Source organism: Psittacula echo (genome assembly GCF_963264785.1).
Source record: "Psittacula echo genome assembly, chromosome: 14".
Classification (NCBI taxonomy): domain Eukaryota; kingdom Metazoa; phylum Chordata; class Aves; order Psittaciformes; family Psittacidae; genus Psittacula; species Psittacula echo.
Window position 1 is genome coordinate 560,728 of NC_137750.1, and position 24,861 is coordinate 585,588.

At 59.1% G+C, this 24,861-nt stretch overlaps 4 protein-coding genes across 4 annotated transcripts; 3 read left to right on the top strand and 1 right to left on the bottom strand.

Moving 5' to 3' along the window:
- Window positions 1–449: 449 nt before the first annotated feature.
- On the top strand, window positions 450–8,578 carry P4HB (prolyl 4-hydroxylase subunit beta). The gene is made up of 11 exons (XM_080629440.1): window positions 450–861; window positions 1,017–1,223; window positions 1,906–2,039; window positions 2,213–2,350; window positions 4,366–4,470; window positions 4,742–4,867; window positions 5,292–5,492; window positions 5,950–6,070; window positions 6,289–6,470; window positions 6,897–6,983; window positions 7,588–8,578. Exons 1-11 carry the CDS (start codon window positions 705–707, stop codon window positions 7,672–7,674), a joined length of 1,545 nt encoding a protein of 514 aa, XP_080485566.1. The 5' UTR covers window positions 450–704; the 3' UTR covers window positions 7,675–8,578.
- A 2,089-nt stretch (window positions 8,579–10,667) lies between these two features.
- Window positions 10,668–12,326, top strand: PPP1R27 (protein phosphatase 1 regulatory subunit 27; the record flags this gene model as incomplete). The annotated part of the gene is made up of 3 exons (XM_080629498.1): window positions 10,668–10,869; window positions 11,888–12,038; window positions 12,203–12,326. The coding sequence occupies exons 1-3, from the start codon at window positions 10,683–10,685 to the stop codon at window positions 12,324–12,326; spliced, it is 462 nt and encodes a 153-aa protein (XP_080485624.1). The 5' UTR covers window positions 10,668–10,682.
- Window positions 12,327–12,586: 260 nt separating this feature from the next.
- Window positions 12,587–14,441, top strand: MCRIP1 (MAPK regulated corepressor interacting protein 1). Its single transcript, XM_080629513.1, has 5 exons — window positions 12,587–12,615; window positions 12,703–12,747; window positions 12,817–12,935; window positions 13,018–13,116; window positions 13,217–14,441. The coding sequence occupies exons 2-5, from the start codon at window positions 12,740–12,742 to the stop codon at window positions 13,279–13,281; spliced, it is 291 nt and encodes a 96-aa protein (XP_080485639.1). The 5' UTR covers window positions 12,587–12,615; window positions 12,703–12,739; the 3' UTR covers window positions 13,282–14,441.
- Window positions 14,442–18,669: 4,228 nt separating this feature from the next.
- On the bottom strand, window positions 18,670–21,607 carry GCGR (glucagon receptor; the record flags this gene model as incomplete). Its single annotated transcript, XM_080629539.1, has 13 exons — window positions 18,670–18,945; window positions 19,012–19,053; window positions 19,148–19,286; window positions 19,402–19,490; window positions 19,650–19,719; window positions 19,947–20,007; window positions 20,087–20,246; window positions 20,309–20,462; window positions 20,595–20,701; window positions 20,797–20,918; window positions 21,040–21,147; window positions 21,264–21,360; window positions 21,557–21,607. 13 exons carry the CDS (start codon window positions 21,605–21,607, stop codon window positions 18,670–18,672), a joined length of 1,476 nt encoding a protein of 491 aa, XP_080485665.1.
- Window positions 21,608–24,861: the final 3,254 nt, after the last annotated feature.

Below are 24,861 nucleotides of genomic sequence, written 5' to 3' on the forward strand. Positions count from 1 at the left end.
GCGACACCGCGGCAGCGTTGAGCCGAGGCGCCGTTGAAGCGGCCCGGATGTGCCGGTAACGCGTACAAAGCGCGCCCTTGTCCCGGCCCCCTGGCTGCCGGGGCAAGAGCCCGGCACAGTCGAGAGCTCCGCGGTGGCGCCGTCTTTGCTGCAGCTGCTGCGCGCGCTGCCCCGTCCCTGCTGCGGCGGCCGCGGTGCCCGAGGGCTCCCGGTCCCGCTCCTCGCGCGCTGTGACGTGTCCCACGGAGACACGTGCCGCGCAGATTTCCCTCTGCAACCGCAGGAAGCGCCGCGTTTCACTTCCGGGTAGGGTCAAACGGCGGCGGCTGCGGGCCAGTCAGAATCCACCACGCGCCCCTGGCCGTGCGCAGGCGCAGTGCGCGCCGCCGGGGCCGCCCCAGTGCCACGTTCGAGGGCATACGGCCGCGCGAGGCAGTGGCGCCGACCAACGGCGGGTGACGCAGCGCGGGAAGGGGCCAATGGCGGCCCGCGGGAAGGGAGCGCGGCCGGCAGCCAACCCGCGGCGGCGGGCAGGGGTCGTGTCCAGCACGCTAACCAATAGAAGCCGCGCGACGGCCCGATCTGGCGGGCTGGGCCAATGGCGGTTGGCGGCGGTCGGGGAGGCGGCTTTATAAGGCAGAGGCGGCGCCGCGGCCACACGTCTTGGCCTAGCCCGTTCTGACACTGCTGCCGCCATCAGCGCCATGGCGGGGCTGTGCTCGCTCGTGGCCCTGCTCTGCCTTCTGCTGCCGCCGTCCGCCCGCGCCGCTGCCCCCGAGGAGGAGGACGGGGTACTCGTGTTGCGCGCGGACAACTTCGAGCAGGCGCTGGCGGAGCACCGGTACCTGCTCGTCGAGTTCTGTGAGCGCCGGGACGGGGGGGGCGGGGACCGCCCGGGTGGGGGGATCTGGGGCCGCGGTTCCCAGGTTGGGGGGGTCCGAGCTGGGGGTGCCGCTGGGAGCGGGGGGACCGTTCCTGGGAGCGGGACCCGCCGGCGCTGACGGCGCATCCCGCAGACGCGCCGTGGTGCGGGCACTGCAAAGCGCTGGCGCCTGAGTACGCAAAGGCGGCGGCGAAGCTGAAGGCGGAGGGCTCGGAGATCCGGCTAGCCAAGGTGGACGCCACGGAGGAGGCGGAGCTGGCGCAGCAGTTCGGCGTGCGCGGGTACCCCACCATCAAGTTCTTCAGGAACGGCGACAAGGCCGCTCCCAAGGAGTACACGGGTGAGCCGGGAGCAGAGGGCAACAACGTGGCGCCGGGTCCGTGTCCCGGCCCCATGCCCCGGGAGCACTGCTGTGCCCGGATAATGTCCACTGGGGCTGAGCGGCAGCTGTGCTCGGCAGGTGCTGTTCTGGGGCGGTGGGAATGAGGCTGCTGCTGCAGGCTCCTGCACTGGAGCTGGGAACATCCCTCATGTGAGGTGAAGCAGATGTGTAGGAAAGTGGAGCAACCCAAGCCTGGGTTGTGGCTCAGCTTGACTTTACTTAAGCAATGAAGCTCCCAGAACTGCAACAAAAGCTCGAGTGGTTGAGAAAAGGAAACACGGGATGTAAACTAGAGCTGTAAGGAAAACCAAGAGCAGCAGAATCCAGCTAAACCATACTTTGTGCTCAGCAGTGAGCTGACACCTGAGTACTGTTTTGGAAAAGGAAGGGAGAACCACTCTCACGGAAAGCCTGCTCCTGTTGGAGTGTGGTCAAAGTTTAGGAATGTGCTTGGGCTGAAAGCAAGGGAAGGATGGATTCCGGGGAGCCCCTTGTACCTTGATTTACCCGCTGGGGATCAGCATAATTACACTGGGAAGGAAAGGGAGAAAGTTGTGTAAATGCTGTCTTGGTTCTGCTGATGTGGGGGTTGGAGTGAGCCAGGAGGCGCAGAAGCAAGCGGGTGCTCCTGTCCCCACAGCTGGCCGGGAAGCTGATGACATCGTCAGCTGGCTGAAGAAACGCACAGGCCCGGCCGCCGCTGCACTGAGTGATGCTGCTGCAGCTGAGGCGCTGGTGGAGTCCAGTGACGTGGTTGTGATCGGCTTCTTCAAGGTAGGGTTTGTGCTTCCATCTGGGAAGCTGTTGCCTGGGCCCCGGAGCGGGGGGAGGCTCTCCCTGTGCTGTCCTGCCCTACTTGATCTTCCAGTTCTCTGGCAGGTGAGCCCTGGGATCTTTGTGCTGCACTTTGGTGTGTCCTGTGTGAGACACCTCTCTCTATTCACCAGGATTCAGCATCAGAGGCTGCAAAGGAGTTCTTGCTGGCAGCTGAGGCTGTGGATGACATTCCTTTTGGGATTTCCTCCAGTGCTGATGTCTTCACCAAGTATGAGCTTAGCAAGGATGGCGTGGTCCTCTTCAAGAAGGTACTGGCTGGTGCAGAGCATGAGCACCACACTTGAGTCCTCTGCCTCTTCTTACTTTCTCTGATTAGTCATACTCAAAGAAGGCAGTCCTGGATAAATCCATATCAGTCTGTCTGTTTCCAAGCCTCAGAGTTGGGCAGGGGCAGAGGAGTGGAGCCCTCAGTCAGCAGAGAAAAGCCTCAGCATCTCCTGGGCCTCCTGAAGCTGCTGGGCTCTGGGTCCAAGCTATTGCTTCACTCAAGGTGTTGTCTCTTGGCTGTGACTGCAGTGCAGTGACAGCACAATCTTTAAAATACTGGTGGCTGTAGGCAGTGAGGCCTCCAGCAGAACAGCACTGAGCTGCTCCATGTTCACTTGTGGCTTAGCAAAGCTGCTTTAACTCATACTCGAGATCGACCTCTGCTGTCGGCAGTCGAGGCTGCATCCAGGAGTTATTGTGTCTGGCAGCACTGTGGGTTCTGTGGGAAGTGAGTGATTCCAGTGGAGTTCCTAAGAGGATTTGCAGCTCCAGCTGACTTAGGCTGAGGCGGTTGGATTACATGCAGGGGGATCTGGCCATCTACAGAGTCAGAAATAAACTTACTCATGCCTTTTACTATCAAAATCCAAACCACTGGGATGAACTTTTTGCTTGGAGAAGACAAGTAGAGGTTTCTTAGACTTTGTGGTACCACACACATGGGTGCAGTGGGGCAGGATAAAGCTGCTTTGGCTTCAGACTTAATAAATCTGTCATCTAATCAGTCATTGTTCTGACCAGTTTGATGTAAGACAGGCTGAAGAGTTGAATAAATTCTTGTCACTCTGTTCAGCTAAAATAGCATGTTTGATTCCAATACACCTGAATTTGCAGTTATTGTGCTAGAAGCTTGCAGACTTCAGCTTTCAGACAGGGGCCCCTCAGATTAGTGTGACTGAGGGTGCAAGTAAATTACCTGCTGTCAGGTTCAGAACACCAGGGCTTTGCAGCTCAGAGAGCTGGGGTGAAGGGAACAGCATTTTGTTCCTGGCTGACTCACTGCCTTTATCATGCTCTTACGTGTAGCTTTCTGTAAGTGACCTCCCTGCATGCTCCATTCATGGCCCGCACTGGGCTTCGACTGCTGCTTGCGGGGCTTCTCAGCTTTGGCTTGTGGGTGCATTTGGAATGAAAAGCAGTTCTGCACCCGGCAGTTCTGTCAGGTGTGTGGGGAGTGGGAGGAGCCGTGGTCCAAAGGGCAATTCAGGAGCTGCTGGGTCACTGCAGGAGCGCTCTGCTCAGCTTGGAGGAGGTGAGATGTGGATGCTGCCTCCCTGGTCCTGTTTTGGTGCTGTGTCATGAGAACTTTCAGATAAGTCTGTCACATTAAGGGGGTCTTTGCCCCAGTAAGGGCACATCCTCTTTAACCTTGATGGGCCTCCACAGCGGTTCCCTTCCTGGGCTGCCATGGAGCTTCTGAGAACCCTTCCCAGGGCTGCAGGTGATGTCCTGCTCTAAACTGGGCCCTGGCACCTCTCCTGGCCTGTGTTAAACAGGTGCTCTTGTCTAACAACAGACTGGAAGGACCCTGCAGAGCTGAGTCAGTGCTGCTCTGTGCAGTGACCATGGGCTCTGCTGTCACACTTCCCATAGCACTGGTTCAAATGTGTGTCTGCTCTGGCGTGGCTGATTCCTGCAGCAGAAGCTGCCTGTGCCCTGGGAGCTGCTCGCTGTGGAGCATCTACCTGATGCCTCCACAAAGCTGAGGCTCAGGTCCTTGGACCTGTTTCACATGTCGTTGCATGACTGTGCAGAACAGTGCCAAGATTAAGCTGTCTTGTAGCTGCTCGCCTTTTGCTGCTGGGGGGTGGTCTAAGGCTTTGCTTGCCAGGAAGATTTATACCTTGATCCAGATACTATGAGAACATACAGTGACTTTGCTAAGAGCCAGAAATCTGCTCTGAGCAAGTGCAGCTGAGATCTACTGGGGCAGTGACTCTGGTGTGATCCATGTGGGATCTGAAGTGTTCTAATGCAAAAATTTCTGGTTTTGCAGTTTGATGAAGGCCGCAACAACTTTGAAGGAGATCTCACAAAAGATAATTTACTGAACTTCATCAAGTCCAATTCGTTGCCTCTGGTCATAGAGTTCACTGAACAGGTTGGTCTCTAAAGACATGGTAAGGCCTCTTCCCATTGCTACTGCATGAATACACTAAAGCTTAAGTTGCAAGTTGTGTCATATCTTGGAGCTGATGCTAGTCTGGGGTTATGAAGGAGTGTGGAGAACACAAGGGAGTGGAGTCAAAGCTTCTGTTCAAAGCCCTCCATTAATCTGGAGGCTCCCATGGCCTGGTCAGAATAGCAGAGCCAAGCTGGTCTTGACACCAGTTTGCCTTTTTCAGAAATAAAGTTTGTTTTCTATTCCTCAGACTGCTCCTAAAATCTTTGGAGGGGAGATCAAGACTCACATCCTGCTGTTCCTGCCAAAAAGTGTGTCTGGCTATCAAGAGAAGCTCGACAACTTCAAGAGTGCAGCTGGGAACTTCAAAGGGAAGGTGGGATGGGTTTCTTGCATTATGAGTTCAGTGGCCACCTCCTGCAGAGGAGTGCAGCACTGTCTGTCACTATCCATTTCACAGTTGTGGAGCAGGACTTGTAGCAGCTCTCACTCTGCCTGTGCCTCATGGTGAAGGTGACTGAGTCACTGGCTTGCACAACTGCTGAGGCAATAGCAGTTGATTATAGTCAACTCCAGACTTTCCTTCTTGTGGATGTAAATCTGACCCAGCCCTTAAATCAGGGCCAGGCTGTGCCTGTGCTGCAGCTCCAGTGTTTGTGCTCTGGCAGAGTGCCCTCTTCATAGGCTTGGAGAAGGAAGAGGGGCCGGTTCAGCCACTACCCATGGGAGTGTGTGGGTACTGTGTTGTTAGCCAAGAGGTGCTCGTCTTCACCAGCTGACTTTGACTTTTTCCTCCGAAGATCCTCTTCATCTTCATAGACAGTGACCACAGCGACAACCAGAGGATTTTGGAGTTCTTTGGCCTGAAGAAGGAAGAATGTCCAGCTGTGCGCCTGATCACCCTGGAGGAGGAGATGACCAAATACAAACCGGACTCAGATGACCTCACAGCTGACAAGATCATAGAGTTCTGCAATAAATTCTTGGAGGGCAAAATCAAGGTAAGGAAGAGAAGTGCTGCTGGCAAAACTACCAGGGCATCAAGACTGCGGGACAGGGAGCTGGCACCCGAGTGCATTTGGAGCTGCCAGCAGTCTGTGGAAGGTGTGAACTTGTGCAGCACAGTTCAGAGCTTTCTGCTCTCACCTCGGGAGGAGGCTGTATGCAGCTTATGTCAGAGATGACTGGTGAAACTCAGTCCTGTGGGAATGGCAGCAATATCACTTCCTTCCTATGGAGCTCAGTGGCAGTTCTCTGCACAGCAGCACCTGATATTCCCACTGGCTCAGGATGGGGAGGAGACTTTATGTAAGAGAAGAGGAAGTGGCTGCTTCAGTGCGTGCTCACAGCCTGTGATTGGGGTGCTGAGGTGGTTGGTTAAGCTTTGGGTTGCCAGGATGATTGCGTGTGCATTCCAGTAGCTGTGTGGCTATCTCTGAATTTCACTTCTTATTCCAGCCCCACCTGATGAGTCAGGATCTTCCTGATGACTGGGACAAGCAGCCTGTCAAAGTTCTAGTTGGGAAGAACTTTGAAGAAGTTGCTTTTGATGAGAATAAGAATGTCTTTGTGGAGTTCTGTGAGTATCTTTCAGCAGCTGATTCCAAGTAACTGGCATGAAAGGAGTGCCAAAATTCCGCATGACCAGGATTAGGGAGGAAGCACCCTACAGGATCTAAGCCACAAAGGGAATGCCCTGGCTGAAAAGACGTGTGTGAACTGTCTGTGTGGGCACTTGAAGGGGCTGGTGGTCACTCATTATGCTGCTGGTGCTAACTGGGTTTCTGTAATTAACAGATGCCCCCTGGTGTGGTCACTGTAAGCAGCTGGCTCCGATCTGGGACAAGCTGGGAGAAACCTACAGGGATCATGAGAACATTGTCATTGCCAAGATGGATTCAACAGCCAATGAAGTGGAGGCAGTGAAAATCCACAGCTTCCCTACACTCAAGTTCTTCCCTGCAGGCTCTGGCAGAAATGTAAGGAGGCAGCTGACTGGGGGGTGGTGTAATGAGGGAGCACAGGGAATGCTTAGCTGCCTGCTGGAGCTGGCTTGGACAAGCCTTTGGAAGGTCTCTCCACTCTGTCAGGATAAAACACATCAAGTATACGGACATCAGAGACCCTGTGTGGGAGCTGGGCTGTAGGAAGGAGTTTGGTGGGGGTGGGAATGGGGAAAAGAGGGAGCTTAGAGGACAGTGTGCTCATCTGCAGGCTATTCTTTCCTCGCAGTGATCTCTGAAGTCTAGTGCCTGAGCTGTTTTCCTTCGTCTCATATGGGTGAAGGTGAATTTTTAAATTCCCTTTTGGCATGTTGACTGTTGCTCAGAGAGAGAATTCTCCTCCCCAGGGCTGTGGTTCTGTAGGTCCCCATAACCATTCTCCTGATGCTTTTCCCTGTATAGGTAATTGACTACAATGGGGAGAGGACGCTGGAAGGCTTCAAGAAATTCTTGGAGAGTGGAGGTCAGGATGGGGCAGCAGCTGATGATGTGAGTAATGTGACTGTGGTGGTAAATCTGGGCCTTCAGAACAGGGAATGTGGGTCAGACCTGGTGCTGGGCTTCTGTCCTCTGTCCCAGATAAGATTCTGGGTGGTTCTGTGGCAGGAAAGGTATTGCTGGTGATCAGCATGTTCACCAGCATCAAATTTTCAGTTACAGCCTGGCTGCCAGTGCCTTGTAAATGACACCTTTCATTGGCAGCACTTCAGTTGGGTGGAAAGCTTTTCGGAGGGCTAAACAAATGTGTGGAAACAGTTGGTGAAGGTGTAAATGTTCACAGGCTGTCTCTGGCTGTTGTGCAGACTGCTGGAGTACTTTGGGGGCTTGTTCTTTACTGAGGAGTCCTGCTCAGCACTTGAAACTTGAGCAATATGATGCACATTACATGTCCTGTGTATCTAGGGTGGAGGCTGTTACAAGTGATGTACCAGTTTCCAGGGGTTTCTAATACTTAATGTCCCAAATTCAGAGCTCTTGGTGGAAGTCTCTGGGTGTTTAACATGGCAGCAGAGAACAGTGAACAGATCAGATGTACTGTTCTAGGCTCTGCCTAATGCACCAGAAACCACCAGCTCTCTGTAACCTGTTACAGGATCTGGAGGACCTGGAGACGGATGAAGAAACAGACCTTGAAGAAGGTGATGATGAAGAGCAGAAAATGCAGAAGGATGAATTGTAAACAGAAGACTGATTGACATCACCCCAAAAATCAGACACTAAATTGGCTGCTGTTCTGCAGCCCAGCAAGTCAGAACCATTGAGATTTAAAGCAGAAGGTGAATAACTGAAAATCCAGGGATTGGCTTTTCAAGTAACACTTTCCCCTCACTTGTGTGTACACTCGACTCTTTTCTGTTTGGCTTTTGAGAAGGGATCTGTCACCAGGGAGCCGGCCCCGCTGTGCTCCTCCTTAGTGGGATGTACTTTTTTGTGTACACAGCTTTTGCTTGAAGTATTCTGTTCTCCTGGGCAGAAGCTGATTGTGAAGCCGCAGCAGGAGCTCAGTGGCTCAGCATCCTGGAGCTTTGCCACCAACATCTCCCAAGGAAGCTTCTTTTTTTTTTTTTTTTTTTTTTCCCCCCTTGTTTCTTTTGAAACTACAGCCTGTAGCTGATTTCTGCACCTGGCAGGGTCCTTCATGCTCTCAGCAGCTCTTCCCTGGAATTGGCCTTCAGTGTAGGTAGGCAAGAGGGCAGTAGGCTGATGGCAGCCTGGTGAGAGGTGTATATGCAGGTGCTTCTCTGCATGCTGGCCAGATGTTTCCTTTCCCTTCTGCTTTAAGACACTTGGAGATGACTATTCTGATCACCTGGAAGGGTGGAATACTGTGCACTGGCTGTGGCAGGCTCTGGGGTGGAGGTGAGCGCTCTCCAGTGGAAGCGAGACCTGGCTCTGTTGCCATCCTTTGATCAAATGCAAGACTTTGCAATCACTTTCCATGCATTATTTGGAGGGGGTCTACAGGTGGGTGGTGTGGGAGGGTCTGATGAGCCAGATCAAACAGGACAATTGCAATTATTGGGGTTTGGGGAGGAATTTGAATGGGGGAGTGCCTCAGAGGCCTGAGCTGCATCAGGCTGATTCTTAGCATTCTGCTACAATAACATTGGAACTCAATTTGTTGGCCAAATAAAGTTGAGATTTTAATACTACTCTGTCTCTGTCTTTTTTGGAATATGGCATGAGTGTTACCTGAACCTGCCCTATAGGAGGATCAGAACTCTAGGGCGATGCTGGAGGGACTCTGCCTGAGCAGTGTGTGGGTATTTGCTTTCTCAAAACTCTACCCATGGTTTTGAGAGAAATGGCACTTCCAAACACTTCCAGCGTTGCAGGTGCCTTCTGGTGACTTAACCTAAAGCCACTTGTGTCATCTGTAAAGGAAAAAAGCTTCAGGCTGGCCATGTCCTGCCCAGGTTAGATCTGTTCTATTAGCAGTGATCAGACAGGGGCTTGGGCCAGCTGGCCCTCACTGCTCTTGAGCAGTTAACCAAGGACTCTGCCTACGGGGGGACCTGGGGCTGCCTGCAGCAGTGCTGCTCAGGCTCACATGACCCGTGAGCTGCACTGCTATTTCCAAACCAGTCACTTACTGCTGGAAATATTTTTGTAACGAAATATGCTATAAATGTCACAGGGGAGGGCAGGGTGAGGCTGGAGGGCAACACGTGAGGCTACTGGTGTCTACCACTGAATGGGGGTGCTTGGGGTGGTAGAACAGGAGCATGTTCCCTCTGTGTCTGCAGCTGCAGCCTCTTCCTGTGGCTCCCTGGAGCGGGGCCCTGGCATGGTCTGCACAGGCCTTTGGTGCAGCAGAACGAGGGCTGGGGCTGAGGAGGGGGCTCTCCTCGTGCACCGAGGCTTCTCTTGGTAGAGCAGGACTTTGTCAGTCATCCTGTGTACACAGCTAATTGCTGTTCCAAGAAAGGAGGCTAAAAGCAGTTGGCTCAATCTGTTGGTGTTCTGTCTGCAGTAACCTTGAGCAGGGATGCTCAGCGCAGAGATCAATGCATTTGCCAGCAGATAAACAAGCACAGGCTCTTGTGTGTGCCTGAGCTGCTGCAGGAGCAGAATGGGAGCTCTGTGACTCCTGACATGCCTGCCTGGACAGGCCCATCAGCACAAACCAGAGCACCATGTGCTTGTGCATCTGAAATGACCAAACTTTGATGGGGAAAAGCACAGGAGACCAGTTGCTTGAACCCTTGGTGGATCTGAGAGATTCCTCTGTGGTAGATGGGTTTGACAGCTACAGCTGGAGGGTAACAAATGCAGAAGTGTCTGGTGGTGGTGCTGTTCTTCAGCTGTTTTCAGACAGTTGTACAGCAGCCTGCCCTCATGTTAAGTAGGACATTGAACACTGTGGACTGGCATCATGGGCTTCTGGTTCTGCACCTGCATCAGAAGCACCAGCAGCACTGCTGTGCTCCAACATGCTGGTGCTGATCCTTGTTAGCTGTATGCTGCCTCACTGCCGTGCTGGGCAGCACAGCTCATTCTACTCCTTCCAACATGTCTGATGCAACTACAGGAGAGTGACTTAGCTCTGAATGTATTTGGCACCACAGCTTTGACACGTTCGCTGGTTCCCCTCATTGGTGCTTGTGTTTGTGCCTTTTCCCTGGCACAAGTGTCTGTGTGTGAGGGCTTGCTGCTGGGAAGCCCTGGTTTTGGACCCTTGGTGCCTCCTCGGAAAAGCTTTCCATGCAAAAGCAAGAGCAGGTCTGACCCCTTGGATGGGGACATGGACAGGTGGGTGGTAAGATGAGACACCCACTTCTGCCCAAAAGCGGCTGCTGGCCCAGGCAGCTCGATTACGAAGTGTCGTGGCAAAGAGTATGAGCTGCATGTCCTCAAAATAGCCCGTGGGAGCCTTTATAACACAGTGCTGGGGCAGAAACATCAGTCCTGGGCCAAGGGCCTGCAGGAAGTGCATGTGCTTACTGCTGCCTCCTGTGTCCTGCATGGAAGCATAGGGAAAGTGTCGTGACAAGGGGGACCCGACCCACCGAGGACACGAGACAGGTGTGAGGGACCGCAGCAGTGTGGCTGCCATCACACTGCTGGTGAGGAGGGACCCAACGCAGAAGAGGAAAAGCAGCACCTGGAGGGCAGCAAGTGGCAGGACCAAGCACTGAGCAACGTGCGCCTCCTCTCCTTCTGCAGTGCCTGAAGGCTGCTGCCAGCATGAAGGACTATTACCCTGTCTCGATGCCACGGTACAGTCGGTACAGGCAGAGACTGAGAGCCGCACGCACAGTGCACTTCCCCAATGACATCGTCTTTCAGGACCACATCAGGCAGGGGGACCTGGAGCAGGTGGGCAGGTTCATACGTGCCAGGAAGGTGACACTGGACACCATCTACCCCTCCGGTGAGTGCTGGAATGTGCAGCGGCACACAGGTAGCTGTGTGGTCAAAGCTAGGATGTGGCCACCATCAGCAGGGTGATGGGTTGGAACCGAGTCATTTTCCTCCCCAGTGAGGAGCAGGGCCTCAACATTGCCAAGCAAGGCCCAAGAGAGGCCCATGCCAGTGCCCTAAAATCTTACTCAGCAGCATGGCCAGTGCATGCTGCAAGAAGGGGGGAGCTCGACTCCTGCGTCCCTTCAAGGCACGCTAGGGACATAACAGTGTGGTGGGACCTAGGCAAGCAGCAGTGGGCACAGGCTGGTCTGTGGAGCCCTGCACAGGACCATGGGCCTCCTGCCTTCCACCCTCTCTGGAGCATGTGCTCCTGCTCTGTTTCTTACAAACACCATCCTCTCTGTGCATCTGGGTCTCTGGACTCTCAGCAGTTCTGTCTGTGGGAAGGCATTGTGCTGTGTTTGCACCCAGCCTCACTAGCAACTGTTCATGGAATGCTGTGATCCACAATGTGCGGTCCAGAGCACAGGTTTGTCCCTTTCTTGTGCTTGGCTTTGCTTCTGCTGTCACATGGCCATGGGGACAGGGTCTCAAATGACCTCGAGCTTCCTCCTGTCCATGCTGATTGCTTCAGCACTTGCTCCATGAGGAGCTTCCAAAACGTGGACAGCACAGAAGCCTACACACACTCTTCCCATGTCCAGTGTGAGTCCCGGCCGGAACCTGGGGCTGGCTGCTGGCTGGGGATTTCTGCAGGAAGGGGCATCTCCTCCTCCCTGGATCTGTCCTGCCTGCCCCAGTGCGGAGGTGGGTGCTACACCAGCTTTGGTAGGGCAGGCACGCTGCAGAAGGGGAACAGAAACCTGCAGCAGCTCCTCTTGCTTCCTCAGTCTCTTTCTTTCCCCAGAGTCATCTCCCTGATAACACGGGTTTGCTGCCCCAGTCCTTCCGGGACTGTGGACGCTTGTAAGCTCAGCATTAAGCCTCCTGCCCCAGTCCAGGGCTAACAAATCCTCTCTTTCCAGGCATGGCAGCCCTTCACGAAGCTGTGCTCACTGGGAACCTGGCCTGTGTCAAGCTCCTGGTTAAATACGGCGCCGACATCCATCAGAGAGACGAGAACGGGTGGACGCCCCTGCACATGGCCTGCAGCGACGGCTACGCCGACATCGCCAGGTGAGGAGGGAGCTCCTCGCTGGGCCCGGCATAGCCCCGAGCACCGGACCGACAGCGGCGGGGCTGCAGCGAGCTCCGGTGCTTCGTCCTAAGGGTGTCGGCGGTGCAAACGGGCCTGCCGGGGCCCTCGGAGCGTCCCCGGGCTCAGCCTCCGTCTCCTACAGGTACCTCATCTCTCTCGGGGCCAGCCCGGAGGCCACCACCGACAGCGGCGAGAAGCCCTCGGACCTCATCGACCCCGAGTACCAGGACCTGGTGGAGCTCTTCGGGGCCACCACGATGGGCTGAGGCGGCGCTCAGCGGGGAGCAGAGCGGGGCCGGGCCCTGGCTGGGCCTGGGCAGGCGGGCAGGCAGGAGCTCGCTCGGAGCTGCGCCCAGGGAACCGCTTCGTACTTTTCCAATAAACCAAGTGCCGGCACCGCCGGGTCCGTGCGCGGCGCGAGGAGGGGTTGGGCGGAGTGGGACCAGACCGAACGGGGCGGGACCGGGTCGGGGCGGTGCGGGGCTGGACCGCGCGTGCGCGCTGCGGCGCTTCCGTGGCGGCCCGAGGGCGAGTGGAGGCGGGAGCCGGGCCCAGGTGAGGGGCGCGCGTTGCCATGGCGACGGGAGGGGGGCGGCCCGCGGCCTAGCCCGGGCCTGGCCGCCCTCTCCTTTCTCCCCGCAGCCACCGAGCCAAGCCGCGCCGCCGCCGCACCGCCGCCATGGCCAGGTGAGCCCCGCCCGGCCCCGGGCCCTGCCGCGGCCTCGGGCCCGGCTCAGCCTCGCGCTTCGCTTTCAGCTCCCCCGTGTCCCGCGTGGTCTACAACGGGAAGCGGAGCGGCGGCCCGCGCTCCCCCGGCGCCGGCAGCGAGATCTTCACGCCTGCCCACGAGGAGAACGTGCGCTTCATCTACGAGGGTGAGCGGGGCGGGGGGGGGGCGGGGACCGGGACCGGCCTCGCCGGCGGCGAGCGGGCGGCCTCTCACCCGTGTCCTCACAGCCTGGCAGTGCGTGGAGCGCGACCTCCGCAGCCAGATAGGCTCCGAGCGCGGCCTGGTCGAGGAGTACGTGGAGAAGATGCCGAACCCCAGCCTGAAAGGTGAGCGGGGCCGGGGGCTCCCCGCGGCTCCTGCCGGCCCCGGCCCGGCGGCACTGCGCCCCGGCCTCTGCCGCCAAAGCCCCTCCTTGTCTCCCTGCAGCGTTCAAACCTGTCGACCTGGGTGATCTGAAGAGGAGGAACACACAGGACGCGAAGAAATCCTAAGGCGAGTTCCCCCCGGATTGGCTGCGCTCCGAGGGCCTCAAGCAGATTTCATTTGAGATTTTGTGTTGATTTCCTCCTCTGGTCTGTGCTCCCAAAAGCCTGCGGGAGAGCCAGTCAGCTCCGGGGCTGGCTCGGAAGCTACCTGAAATCAAAGGTGCTCTCTGAGGATGCCCAGAGCCTGTTGTAAAGGGTTCCAGTCCCCCACTCATAGCTTTCTCTGGCCTCAAACTGTCCTTCTCCTCTTCATGCTGGGCTCACAGGTCTCCTGTTCTCCTTCCATCTCTGCCCCTGGTGCATTGTGTGTGTCGGCTCCCTGGGCTCTGGTGCGTGGCAGAGCTCAGGGCAGAGCAGACCAGCCACGTTGTCAGCAGAGGCAGCACTAGTTCTCTGCTAGCTTCTGTGCACCAAGGATCTTCCACTGCTGGGGAAGGAGGGAGCATCAGTTCCATCCTTGTGCCTCGGGACGTCAGCCCCAGTTTAACACCCCTTGTGCTGCACCCTTGCACCCTGGTCATTCTTCTTCGCTTCCATAGAGTGTAATTTCCGCTGGGGCTGCTGGTGTTTGGAGCTGGTCAGCGCTGTCGGAGCTCTTGGGCCTGTATCTGAGGCTGGATTTACTTTGTGCTTAGATTGGGCCGGTCCCTCTGGAGCTAGAGGTGGACAGCGCTGGGGTGTCAGCCCTGACCCCTGCCCTGAGCACCTGCGGGGTGCCTGGAGGGGGGTTTCTTCTCCCCACCTCAGAGCTCTGCAGCTCCAGAGCAGGCAGCAGCAGGGGTTAGCGGTTCTGACTGTTGCCGTCCCTTCCAGAGCAGCGCTGTGCTGTGTTACACCAGCACCACTTCCAGATGTGCATCCATGGATGAGATCCAGCCTCCACAGCTGGCAGGAGTGTCACTTGGGGGGCAGCTGTAGTCAGTGTAACTCACACCAGCGGGGTCTTTCTTGGGCCCCTTGCTCCAGGCAAGGCTCATCATTGGTTCTAAGGGCAGGGGCTGCCAGGGCTCTGGCCAGCACCAGTGGGTTTGGGGGGTGCAGGGGACCTGTGGCTGCCATTCCCTTTCCTCTCTTGAGTCACTGAGCTAGACTGTTCTTTTTTTTTTTTCTATTTTTTCCCTTGTCTGTCACTTGAGGCGTGTTGTAAATAAAAGCTGGTGTCCTTTTGGGTCTGCCTTGGTGTGGTGCTGCCCACTGCAGCCCCGCTGCCTCGGCCAGGCACAGGGCTGGTCTCTTTGCCAGGGACTGTGTGCTTTGGAGCAGTGAGATGCTGCCTGGTGCTGCTACAGCTTGGGGCAGGGTTGTGTGGCTGTGCCGTTCCGGTGAACCATTCCCTCTTGATTCCCCCGTCCCTCCACTGCACTGTGGGTGCTGCAGCCATACTGGAGCAGGGCCCTTGTTCTTCTGCTTTTTAGGCTTACAAACCATTCCTGTTAGAGGAGCCCTGTGTTTCCCATTTCAGACCTCAGCACTGCCTGTAACGGCCTGACCAAGTCCTCAGGAGCAGTCACAGAGCACAGAAGCTGCTGCACGCTTTTATTTCTTGTTTCCAGAAGGAATCTTGCCCTTGTTCTGGGCTCCTCATTCCACCACAGGCGTGTATGACCTGGCGCTGCTGGTAGCACAGTGCCCTTGGGCGCTGGCAGCCCTCCTGCAAGCCAGCATCCCAGGGGCTGTCACTGGACTAGACATCTAAATGTTGAGACTATTAATACACCCGGATCCTCTTCCCTCCCCTGCTTCAATGGCATTTAAACTATACTTAGCATTGCTAGAATTTCTCCTCCAGTGCATCTTTACACTTAGCCATGACCCTGTTTCCCTTCCATCACCAAAACATTCTCAGGGTGCACTGCCTGGTTCTGGCACAGAGGGGCAGTGCTGGAGCCACCCTGGGGTGGAACCCTGCAACCCATGGGATGCAGGAGCAGGAGGTGACAGTTGTCACTGTCACGGCACTTCTCCTTTGACTTCTCCTGCAGGATGGGCCCTGGGGTGTGTCTGGAAGCGTGGCAGACACACGTGGCTGCCCTGGCTCGAAGCATGGCCAGAGCAATGTGTCCTGAGGGATGGGAAAGAGCCAGACCCTGCACCTCGTGGGTGCTGTGAGGGGAGGAGGATGGGGCTGCCCCAGCACACCAGGAGCTCATCCATCGGTCCTGTCCCCCATGCTCCGATGCAGTGAGCTGCCAACAACTGGCTCCAATGCCCAGCCAGGGTCATGGCTGGTGTGGGACGGGCTCTGTGCGGTGCCCACTCCTCTTCCTCCCCTGGCCAGCTGCTGCCACAGAGCCCAGCTCTGCTCCCTGCTGCTGGGGCTGGCCCGGGGGCTGCAGCTGTGTCCCCAGGGAACATCCAGGGGGTACTGGGGGTCCTGCAGCCCAGCCCCACTTCCCCTGCCTTGTTTGTGTCTTGGCTCGGGTCCTGTGCAGCCGGGGGTGACGTCGTTCCAACCCTAATGCAATGTACAAAACCCATCCCATCACCAGGGCGTTTTTATAAAGACTAAATACCACACCAGGGGTGAGGAGGGCAGCGGGGGCAGAGGCAGGTGGGGGGATGCTTGTGAGGGGCTGAGGCCGCAGGCACAGAAAGGAGGCTGTTTACCTCTAAAAATCGAATCCAGTGAGGGTTTATTTTCCCTATGACTCGGATACAGTGCTTGTCATTAGATTAACTGGTGAGAGGAGGAGAGGTATGTGTTGTATCATTGCATTAGCGGTGGGAAGAGTGGCCGGCAGCAGGCAGGATCTACTTAGAACACCAATTTGCGGTGCTCAATTCCCTTGATAAAGTGGGAGTTCTCATGCGAGGCGCTGCTGCAGCCGCAGGGGAGCTGCTGCCCCGGTCGCCGTGATGGCTCCAGCCCCCTTTCACACCTTTTGTTCCCAGAGGTGGGAGTGCAGCAGCCTGGGCTCTGCCCCACCACTGCTGGGGAAGAAACTGTTCATGCTGAGGGTGCTGAGGCGCTGGCACAGGGTGCCCAGAGAAGCTGTGGCTGCCCCATCCCTGGCAGTGTTCAAGGCCAGGTTGGACACAGGGGCTTGGAGCAAGCTGCTCTAGTGGAAGGGGTCCCTGCCCAGAGCAGGAGTTGGAACTGGATGAGTTTTAAGGTCCAACCCAAACCAGTCCGGGATTCTCTGCCTGGGTTGCGCAGGCTGGTGGCAGCACCTTCACTGCACCAGGCGCTGGGAATGGTGGCTCCTGATGGGCAGCTGAGGGCTGTGTCTGTGTGTGTGTTTGTGTGTGTGGTGTACAGGTTGTGCTGCCTGAGATGCACTGTGGGATGCTGGATGCAGGCTGTGCTGCCAAGACCTGCACCCTGGAGTGCTGCCAGGGTGCTCATGGCAGTGCCAGGCCATTGTGCTGGGTGCAGGCTGTAGGGACATGCACGAAGCTCCCCACCACCAGCAGGCACAGCCCTGCTCAGGGCTGTGCATGGTGCCACCAGCACTGAGCCCCAGCCAGCCGTTGCCATGTGCCTTGGTCCCCAGGAGTGGGGGTCAGGACTCAGCCACCCTGACACAGGCCCCTTGGGGTGCTGGATGCAGCCAGCTGGGGGCGGGACACAACAAGGGGCTGTGGGGCTGTGAGACAGTGCCATAGACATCACCACAGGGACATCACAAAGGCCAGTGCTGGCTTGGGCTCCCTGTCATGGTGTGCAGACACGGGGCCCTGGGCAGGGTCTGGGGGTGCTGTTGGCTCTGTGGGGCCATTGCAGGGCTGAAAGTGGGGTGTTTCCATGGCAATGCTGGAGCAACAGCCCCACGCCTACAGTGCCCATATTTACCTTCCCAGAAACAGCTCCCTGCTCCAGCAATTTGCCTCAATTAGGCCTGTTACCACGTCAGGAGGCCGCAGTGACGCAGCAGCCGTGGGGCCAGCGGCTCTGTGGGGGCTGCCGGCTCTGGGCCCACAGCTCTGCACAGGGTCTGTCCTGTCCCTCCCCATGACCCCATCCCTATCCCTGCATCCTGCCCAGACAGACCCTGATCCCTCCCCTTTGCCCACTCAGCCCCACAGCACGGCTCCATCACGGGTAACGTCCCCATGGCATCACTGTGCTGCCTCATTGACTGCTACAGGCACCGGGGCACAGACCCCTCTGCCCCATGTCCCCACTGATGGCACTGCGCTGGGCCTCAACGCTGGGTCCCGCTCGGCTGCGGCAGACAGAAAATTGTCAAGTAAACAGAGGAAAAGTACTGGGTGCTGGGAGCCAGGCACAGTGCAGCAGGGCTGGTGCTGCGGCCATGCCCTCGCCATGCCCTCCCTGTGCCACAGCCACGCCACTGCCACACTTGCCGTGGTCTGGGACCTGGTGTCCCGGGCAGCCAGTGTGGACCCCACCAGCGCTGGTGCAGGGCTACGGCGGTGCGAGGGCAGGGTGGATGTGGCTGGGCCAGCCAGGGCTCAGCTCCAGGCCCCTGTGTGTGGGGAACATAGGCTGAGGTCCCAGTGCTTGGGACGGGCAGTGCTCCTGGCAGCAGGGTCTTGCCAGGATGCTGTGCAGCCCATCATCGCCCCTCAGGGCAGGGTGCCCCTGGCCAGAGGTTGTCTGCCTAATCCCTGCACACCAGGCAATTGTGGTGCCCAAAGCCTTGGCATCCGGGCTTAGTGCTCATGTGCACAGCACAAGCCTCTTACGGTGCCAGTTCCGCACGCTCCCTCCCTGCCACCGGCATAGGGGAACCCATGGCCCTGCACCCCACGGTGCTGCTCACGGTGCTGGCACTGGTGATGGCTGCTGCCCGGTGTGTCTGGGCCAGCTCCCAGGAGAGCAGGGTGCCGGCGGGCAGAGCCAAATGATTTAATTAAGGGCTGCTGGCAGCGAGAGCACAGACCTGATCAGCAGCCAGAGCAGCGCGCAGCGGGAGCTGGAGCCCCGGACAGCAGCACCGTGGCGGCTGCTGCCTCCTGTCTGCAGCTTGCGTGGGGTTATGGGGCTGGGGTGCAGGCAGTGGGGCTGTGGGGCTGTCTTCTGGTGCAGCCCATCCATGCTTGGGTGGCCCAGCTCCTCAGCCATGGCTGTGTGCATCACCCCATGGTGCCCATGGTATCCCCGGTCCCCACAGCCCGGACAGAGAGGTGCAGGCAGAGCTGGCCCTGCAGCCCGGCACGGGCACACACCTATTTACAGTTACAACGCATAAATTACAGCACCGCATGAAGGGTCTCAAAGGTGCACACAGCCAGCACCACAGGATGAACACCAGCCCCACACACGGATGCCCCCACCCCACCCATCCCCTCCCCACATGGTCTAGGTCCTGCTCTCCATGTCTCGCTGCAGCCAGCCCCGTCACGGTGATTCCCCGCACACACCCGGCCACGGGCAGCATTGTCCCGGCACAGGCAGGGTCCCGCAGGAAGCATGGGGCCAGGCCTGGCTCAGAAGTGGCTCTCGGCCGTGGTCTCAGGGAACTCATAGCAATGGTGCCGGTCACCCAGGGCAAGGTGCTCGGCGGCGCTGCGGCTGCTCCTCTCCGGGTGCTCAGCACTGCTGCCCAGCCCATTGGCACAGCCGCTCACCAGCTGGTTCTTCTCACAGGAGCCGCTGGCGCCGTTGCGGGCACTGGGTGCGTGGCTGTACGTGTGCTTGTACTCCTCGGCCAGGTCCTTCCCCAGCTTCCAGCGCTGCCACCTCTTCAGCAGCTCTGCCTGCACCTGTGGGCAGCATCGTCAGTGTGGCCTCATGTTGCCCCGGGCTGCCCCCCCCGCCGTCCCGCTCACCTCCTTGTTGACAAAGCAGTAGAGAATGGCCACCAGCATCCCCTGGAAGAGCAGCATGAGGTGCACAGCCAGGACCCGACCCCAGCCCTGAGCTGGTTACTCCCAGGATGGGGGGTCCCAGCAGCTTGGGGCTCACCTGGAAGGAGCTCAGGAAGAGGTCGAAGAAGAGCTTGACATAGCGCAGGGTGCCCTGCGCGTGCTCATCTGTCACGAAGGCAAAGACCACTTCGTGGATGCCCAGCAGCGGTATCAGCGTCAGCGTGGACTTGGCCAGTCTGTGCAGAGGGGGTCACGGGGTGGTGCATGCACAGATACGTGCACATGTGCACACATGCACATCAGCATGTGCACCAATGGGTCCTCAGGGCTGGGACCGTGCCCGGCACCCACCTGAACTTGTAGTCAGTGTAGCGCATCTGGTGCGCACGGAGCTTGGAAACCAGGATCTGGATGATGCGGATGAAGATAAAGAAGTTGATCTGCAGAGGAGCAGAGTGAACCATGAGGGGCAGGGCAGGGGCAGAGGCAGGGGCAGGAGCAGGGAAAGGAAGGGCAGCTCCATCCCCTGCTCAGGTCATCCCCTCTCACAGATGCTAAGCTTGGGGCTGCCATGGCCAGAGCCACAGCCTCGGACTCACCAGGATGGCAAGGAACACGGGGAAGCGAAGGATCCACCAGAAGCCCATGTTGTTGTTGGTGGTCCAGCACCTGCACATGGGAGGGACAAGGACGGGCACCAGGCAGCTGCTAGAGCCTGGTGCGGCATTGGCAGCCCCAGCTGAGCAAGCACCATGGCCAAGCACTCTACTTGCACGGGGTGATGATGTGGGGCTTCTCCAGGATCACCAAACCATTCCCACCATCCCTCCGTGTGTCCTACGCGTGCCCGTCCGTGTCCCCTGAACCCACAACCTGCTGCAGGGGATGGTACTCACTGGATGTTTTCATAGAGGAATTTCACGATGACCCAAGGGATGAGGAAGAGCACGGGTGCTCCTGGAGGGGAGGCAGCAGGGGCAGGTGAGGCACAGCAAGGGGTGGGAATGGGGCTGGGGCACCAGCCACCTGCACTCACCCCAGCCGATGCACAGGTAGAGGGTGAAGTAGTTCCGCTCAGAGAAGACGGCCACCACCAGGAGGTTGTGCAGGTAGATGCCCTCCACCAGCAGCCAGCAGTAGTTGGCCACGATGCCATACTGCATGAAGACTGTGGCCGCGCGGCAGCCCGAAGCCGCCTGTGGCAGGGGTCAGTGCTGTGTCGCTGCCTGCACCCCCCGGCCCCCAGCCCCACACTCACCTCATCGCTCAGCCAGATGTGCACACTGTAGTCGTCGATCTTGTCACTGTAGTGGGTCTTGAGCAGGGCGTCGATGACCAGCACAGAGACGCCCTTCAGGATGAAGGAGGCGAAGAGGTTCATATGGATGTAGTTCCTCGTGCAGTGCAGTTTGCTGCAGAAGTGGGGAGCTGCGGTCAGTGCCCACACCCAGCCACTGGCACAGCCCCAGCCTCTAGCACAGCCCTAGCCTACCCCCATCTCCTGCCCCAACCCCCAGCACGGGTGGCCATGCCCATGCCCCTACCTGAAGCCCAGCAGCAGGGCCAGGGCGAGCAGCAGTGCGCACAGAGACACCGAGTACCCCACTGTGTACATCACCTTGAAGCTGCCGTAGGTCTTGGCAAACTTCTCCTGGTGCAGGCAGGAGTGGGTAAGGATGGGGGAGGGTCAGGGGGTGAGCAGGGGGCAAGGGAGGGCTCCCCACACCGCTGCCCCCCTCTGCCCACCTGCGCTGCGAGGTCCTCAGCGTCCTGCTTGCACTGCGTGGCATCGCGCAGGGACTGTCCCCTTGGACCCGTCACCCACTGACCGTCCACCCCGCAGGTCTTGAAGACGCGTCCGTGCTTCACTGCACAGAGGGGAGGCAACAATGGGGTGTGCTGGGCCCTGTGTGACTGCCTGAACCAGCGCGCATGCACACGTGTGCACGCACAACACACATGCACACATGTGCACCATCCAGCCGTTACCTTTCTGGTGCCAGGGCAGGAACCAGGGGCAGGGGACGCTGGCGGTACTGTTGGCTGGTGTGTCGGGCCAGCAGGAGAACTTGTCGAAGGTGCGGTTACAGACCAGCTCTGCGGAGGGACGGATGTGGCGGTGCCTTGGCATCACCTGCGCAGGGCCTGGGCACCGGCCCCATGCTGACCCCAGTCCCTGGTGCCCATCCCACTGGAACCCCTGCAGCGCTCACCGGTGGGCGCGGGCAGGCGGCTCATGTTGCGGTGGCATTCCTCGCGGTACGCCTTCCAGCTCTCCAGCAGGAAATCCGTGATCTGGGCACAGGGGCCCTGGGGGCAGCAAAGAGCTCTTGTCACCCACACCCATGTGGGGGATAGCCATGGGTGAGCACAGGCTATCACACTGTGCCATGCTGTGCCATGTGGCTGGCAGGGCGGGCAGGAGAGGGCTGTGGGCACTGTGATGCCACAGTGAGGGGCAGCTTGGGCACAGGCAGCACGCTGGTGCGGGTTATCCTGTCCTTACCTGGCAGCAGAGCAGCAGCAGCAGGAGGCTGAGGACACGTGGCTGGAACATCCCTCTGCATGCAGAGCAGTGCAGGGCCCTGGTCCTACCGGCCCTCGGCACCTCCTCTCCCCTGGTGACGAGGCCCCTGGCACGTGGGTGACCCTGCACGAGATGCTGGGTCACGGGGAGCTGCCCTGGTCATGGCCCCACTCTCCTGCCCCATCCTTGCCCCCCTGGCTGTAGCATTGAGCTGGTTGGTGTGTGCTCTCCAGCGAGGCTGCAGTGCTGCTTTGTACCTGCCACCTCCTCCTCAGGACAGCATCGGAACTGTGGCCGTGACACCCCTCTGCCCACCAAGCCAAGTTCCCCAGCTCCTGTGTGGCCAGAGCACCAGACATCAGCCCTGCACAGGGCAGACCCTGGCATCTCTGCAGTGGCTGCCTACAGAGCCCCCTGTGCACAGACACAGATGGGGCCACCCCACACCCTGGCTCTGAGAGCCCAGGACCTCTCTTCATGTCTGAGCGTCTTCCCAGAGCAGGCGCCCCACTGCTTCCCCTCCTTCTTGCCTCCCGACTGCTGCCACTGCTCCAGCAGCACCAGCTTCAGATCCGCTTCCAGCAGTGGAGGTGGCCAAGCCCCCAGACAGCCACGCAGGGTGACCCTGGGGACACCCCAGCTCTGGCCCTGCAGGTGTCCCTGGTGGGATGGAGATAGGCCAAGAGCCAATGGCCACCTGCCCTAGGGCATTAACCAGTAACCTGCAGGGATCCTGGCTCTGCCCTGGCCCTGTGACCAGCTTGTCCCTGCTGGGCCACTGCTCCTCCATTGCCCCCAGCTCAGGCGAGGGACGAGGTGCCTCGTTCGACACGCAGCACCACGTGCCCAAAGCCCAGCTCATGCGGCCCTGTAATTCCCTCCATCCCCCTAAGCCGGTTATGGGGCTCCTGAGGGAGATTTCAGCTCTTCCAACAAGGGGCTGTTCTGACGGCGGCCCCATGGTGCTGTGGGGTGAGGGGCTGCAGCACTGGTGCCACCACAGACACGACAGCATCACGGTAGGGGCAGTGGCTGCGCTCCCTGGGCAGCGCCGCTCCCAGGGCTCCTTGCTCTGCCTGAGCCTATTTTTATCCCTGGGAAAGTCGCGTCTCGTCCATGCAGACCCACTCGCCGTGTCGCAAGCGCGGCTGCTCAAGGAGCTCATTAATCAGCGTTCAGGGCTCCAGATGCGGCTCGGGGAGCAGCTCCTGCCGGCGCCACCGTATTTAGACAGTCCCGGGGCAGAAGGAACCGTCTCCAGGGACAGTCCTCCTGGGTGGGCTCTGGGAAAAGGGACCTTCGGTGGGTGCACACTGGCCACCAGCCCCGTGCCACCATATCTGCCCTCACCCCCTTCACCAGCCCCAGCCCAGCTTCTTTGCCCTCATCTCTTTGCCAGCCCCATGTCACATCCCTGCCCTCGTGCCCTATCAGCCCTGTGCCATATCCCCAACTGCCCCATCCCACCACTACCCATGGCCCAGCCTCACGAGAACCTCCTGGTGCCTGGCCCCTGCCGAGCATCCCTGCTCTGGGAGGAAACCCTCCTCCCGGCACCGCGGCGCAGCAGCGACTCGCTGCCAGTCCCTCTCCGGGCCCGGAGAGGCAGCTCTGGGCTAGAGGTGTCTCTATTTTTAGCTCCTGCACTGGGATTTAGCGGCAGGGAGGCCTCTGCCCCGGAGTCCCCCGGCCCCGGGGCACAGCCGCGGCCAAGCTGGGCAGACTGCACTGGGTGAGGGGTCCTGGCGCGGGGCAGGTCACGCTCCTGCTGCTCGCATCGGCTCCCTCTCGAGTGGGCCCTGCCCAGGCTCTGCCCCAGCTGCCCACGGTGCCGCGCAGCCGCACTCTGTGTGTCCCCACGGGGCGAGGGGCACAAGCAGCTCAGCCAACCCATGGCGTGCTCCGAGAGCCCCAGACTGCTTCTATCAGACACGTGCAGAGTAGCCATGGACCAGCTGTCCCTGGCTTGGTGCAGATGGGCAGTGCAGGGAGGGAGCAGAGGACCTGTGTGGCTGGTACGGGGGTCTGGGGTGCTTGGACCTGCCCAATGTTGGTACCCAGAGCAGTGGTCACTGCAGGCTGGATGTGCCACGGCCACCAGTGCTGGGTGCCCCTCAGCAAGGCAGCATCACAAGAGGGACCCAGCTCCACCTCCTTTCACTGAGCCCATCTGGCTCCCAGTGCCACGGTTCCAAGCCTTTCACCCCCGGCCAGGACCAGGCTTTGGGGTCACCCGGCCATGCTGACCATGGGCACTGGTGGAGGTTCCCAGCACACAGCGGGTGCATTGGGCTGCGATGGGCACGGGGACTTTTGGCCCACGCTGGCACTGGGCAACGTGGCATGTTCCTGTGTCGCGGCTCTGTGGCTGCTGACCCCAGAGGCTACAAACACCTAATGCTGCCCATGACAGGAGAAGGGGGGAGAGGAACCAGCGCCAGGATGGTGGCACCCACATGGGGAAAGATCAGTGCCAGTGCTGGGGGGGCCGGAGGTGTCAGACATTGGCTCCATCATCCACCCCTGTGGTGGGGAGAGTGGAACCATCACCAATGTCTGCATTCATGTGCTGAGCCCTTCCTGAGCCGGTGGTGCCACCTCCTGCAACACTGGGGGCAAAGCAGACCCTCGAAGCCCCTCAACCGGCTTCCCTGTGCCCCCAGACCTGCAGCGCATGGCCCCAGTGTGCGCTGGCCGGCGGGGCTGGGGTGCGCAGCCTGGGGAGGGAATGGGGAGAGCCCAGTACCTAGAATGCTGCACTGCCACGCTGCTGCCACTGCTGCGGCACTGCAGCAACCAAGGGGATGGATGGTGCTGCCCTGCAGCAGCTCTGTGCCCGTGCAGGTCCCCATGGCCGGCTGAGCACCAAGCAGCCCTGCCTGGGGTCAAGTTCCCTCCTCCTCACACCCCAGTCAGCTTCCCGCAGGGATTTTGCTGCTCAGCTCTGGCTGTCACCACACGTGTGAGGGAACGAGCTCCACATCTGGGGGCGCTGGAGCCGATTGCCACATGGATCAGTGGCTTGGTGCAGCCTCCACGGGGACACTCATGGGCATCTGCAACGTGACCCGGGAGCTCCCTGGGACAGCCATGGCCCCGCATAAGCACCGAGAGGCTGGTACAGCCCGGCACAGCCTGAGCCGTCCATGGCCCTCCCCACAGCGCAGCCCCATGCCCAGCTGCTTGCTTGGTGGGTGAGGGGGGAGGCTGTGCTCTCTGGACACAGGGATTAGCTCCCAGCGTGCTAATGCGGCGCTTTCCATGGCTGGCTTGGCTGGGAGCTC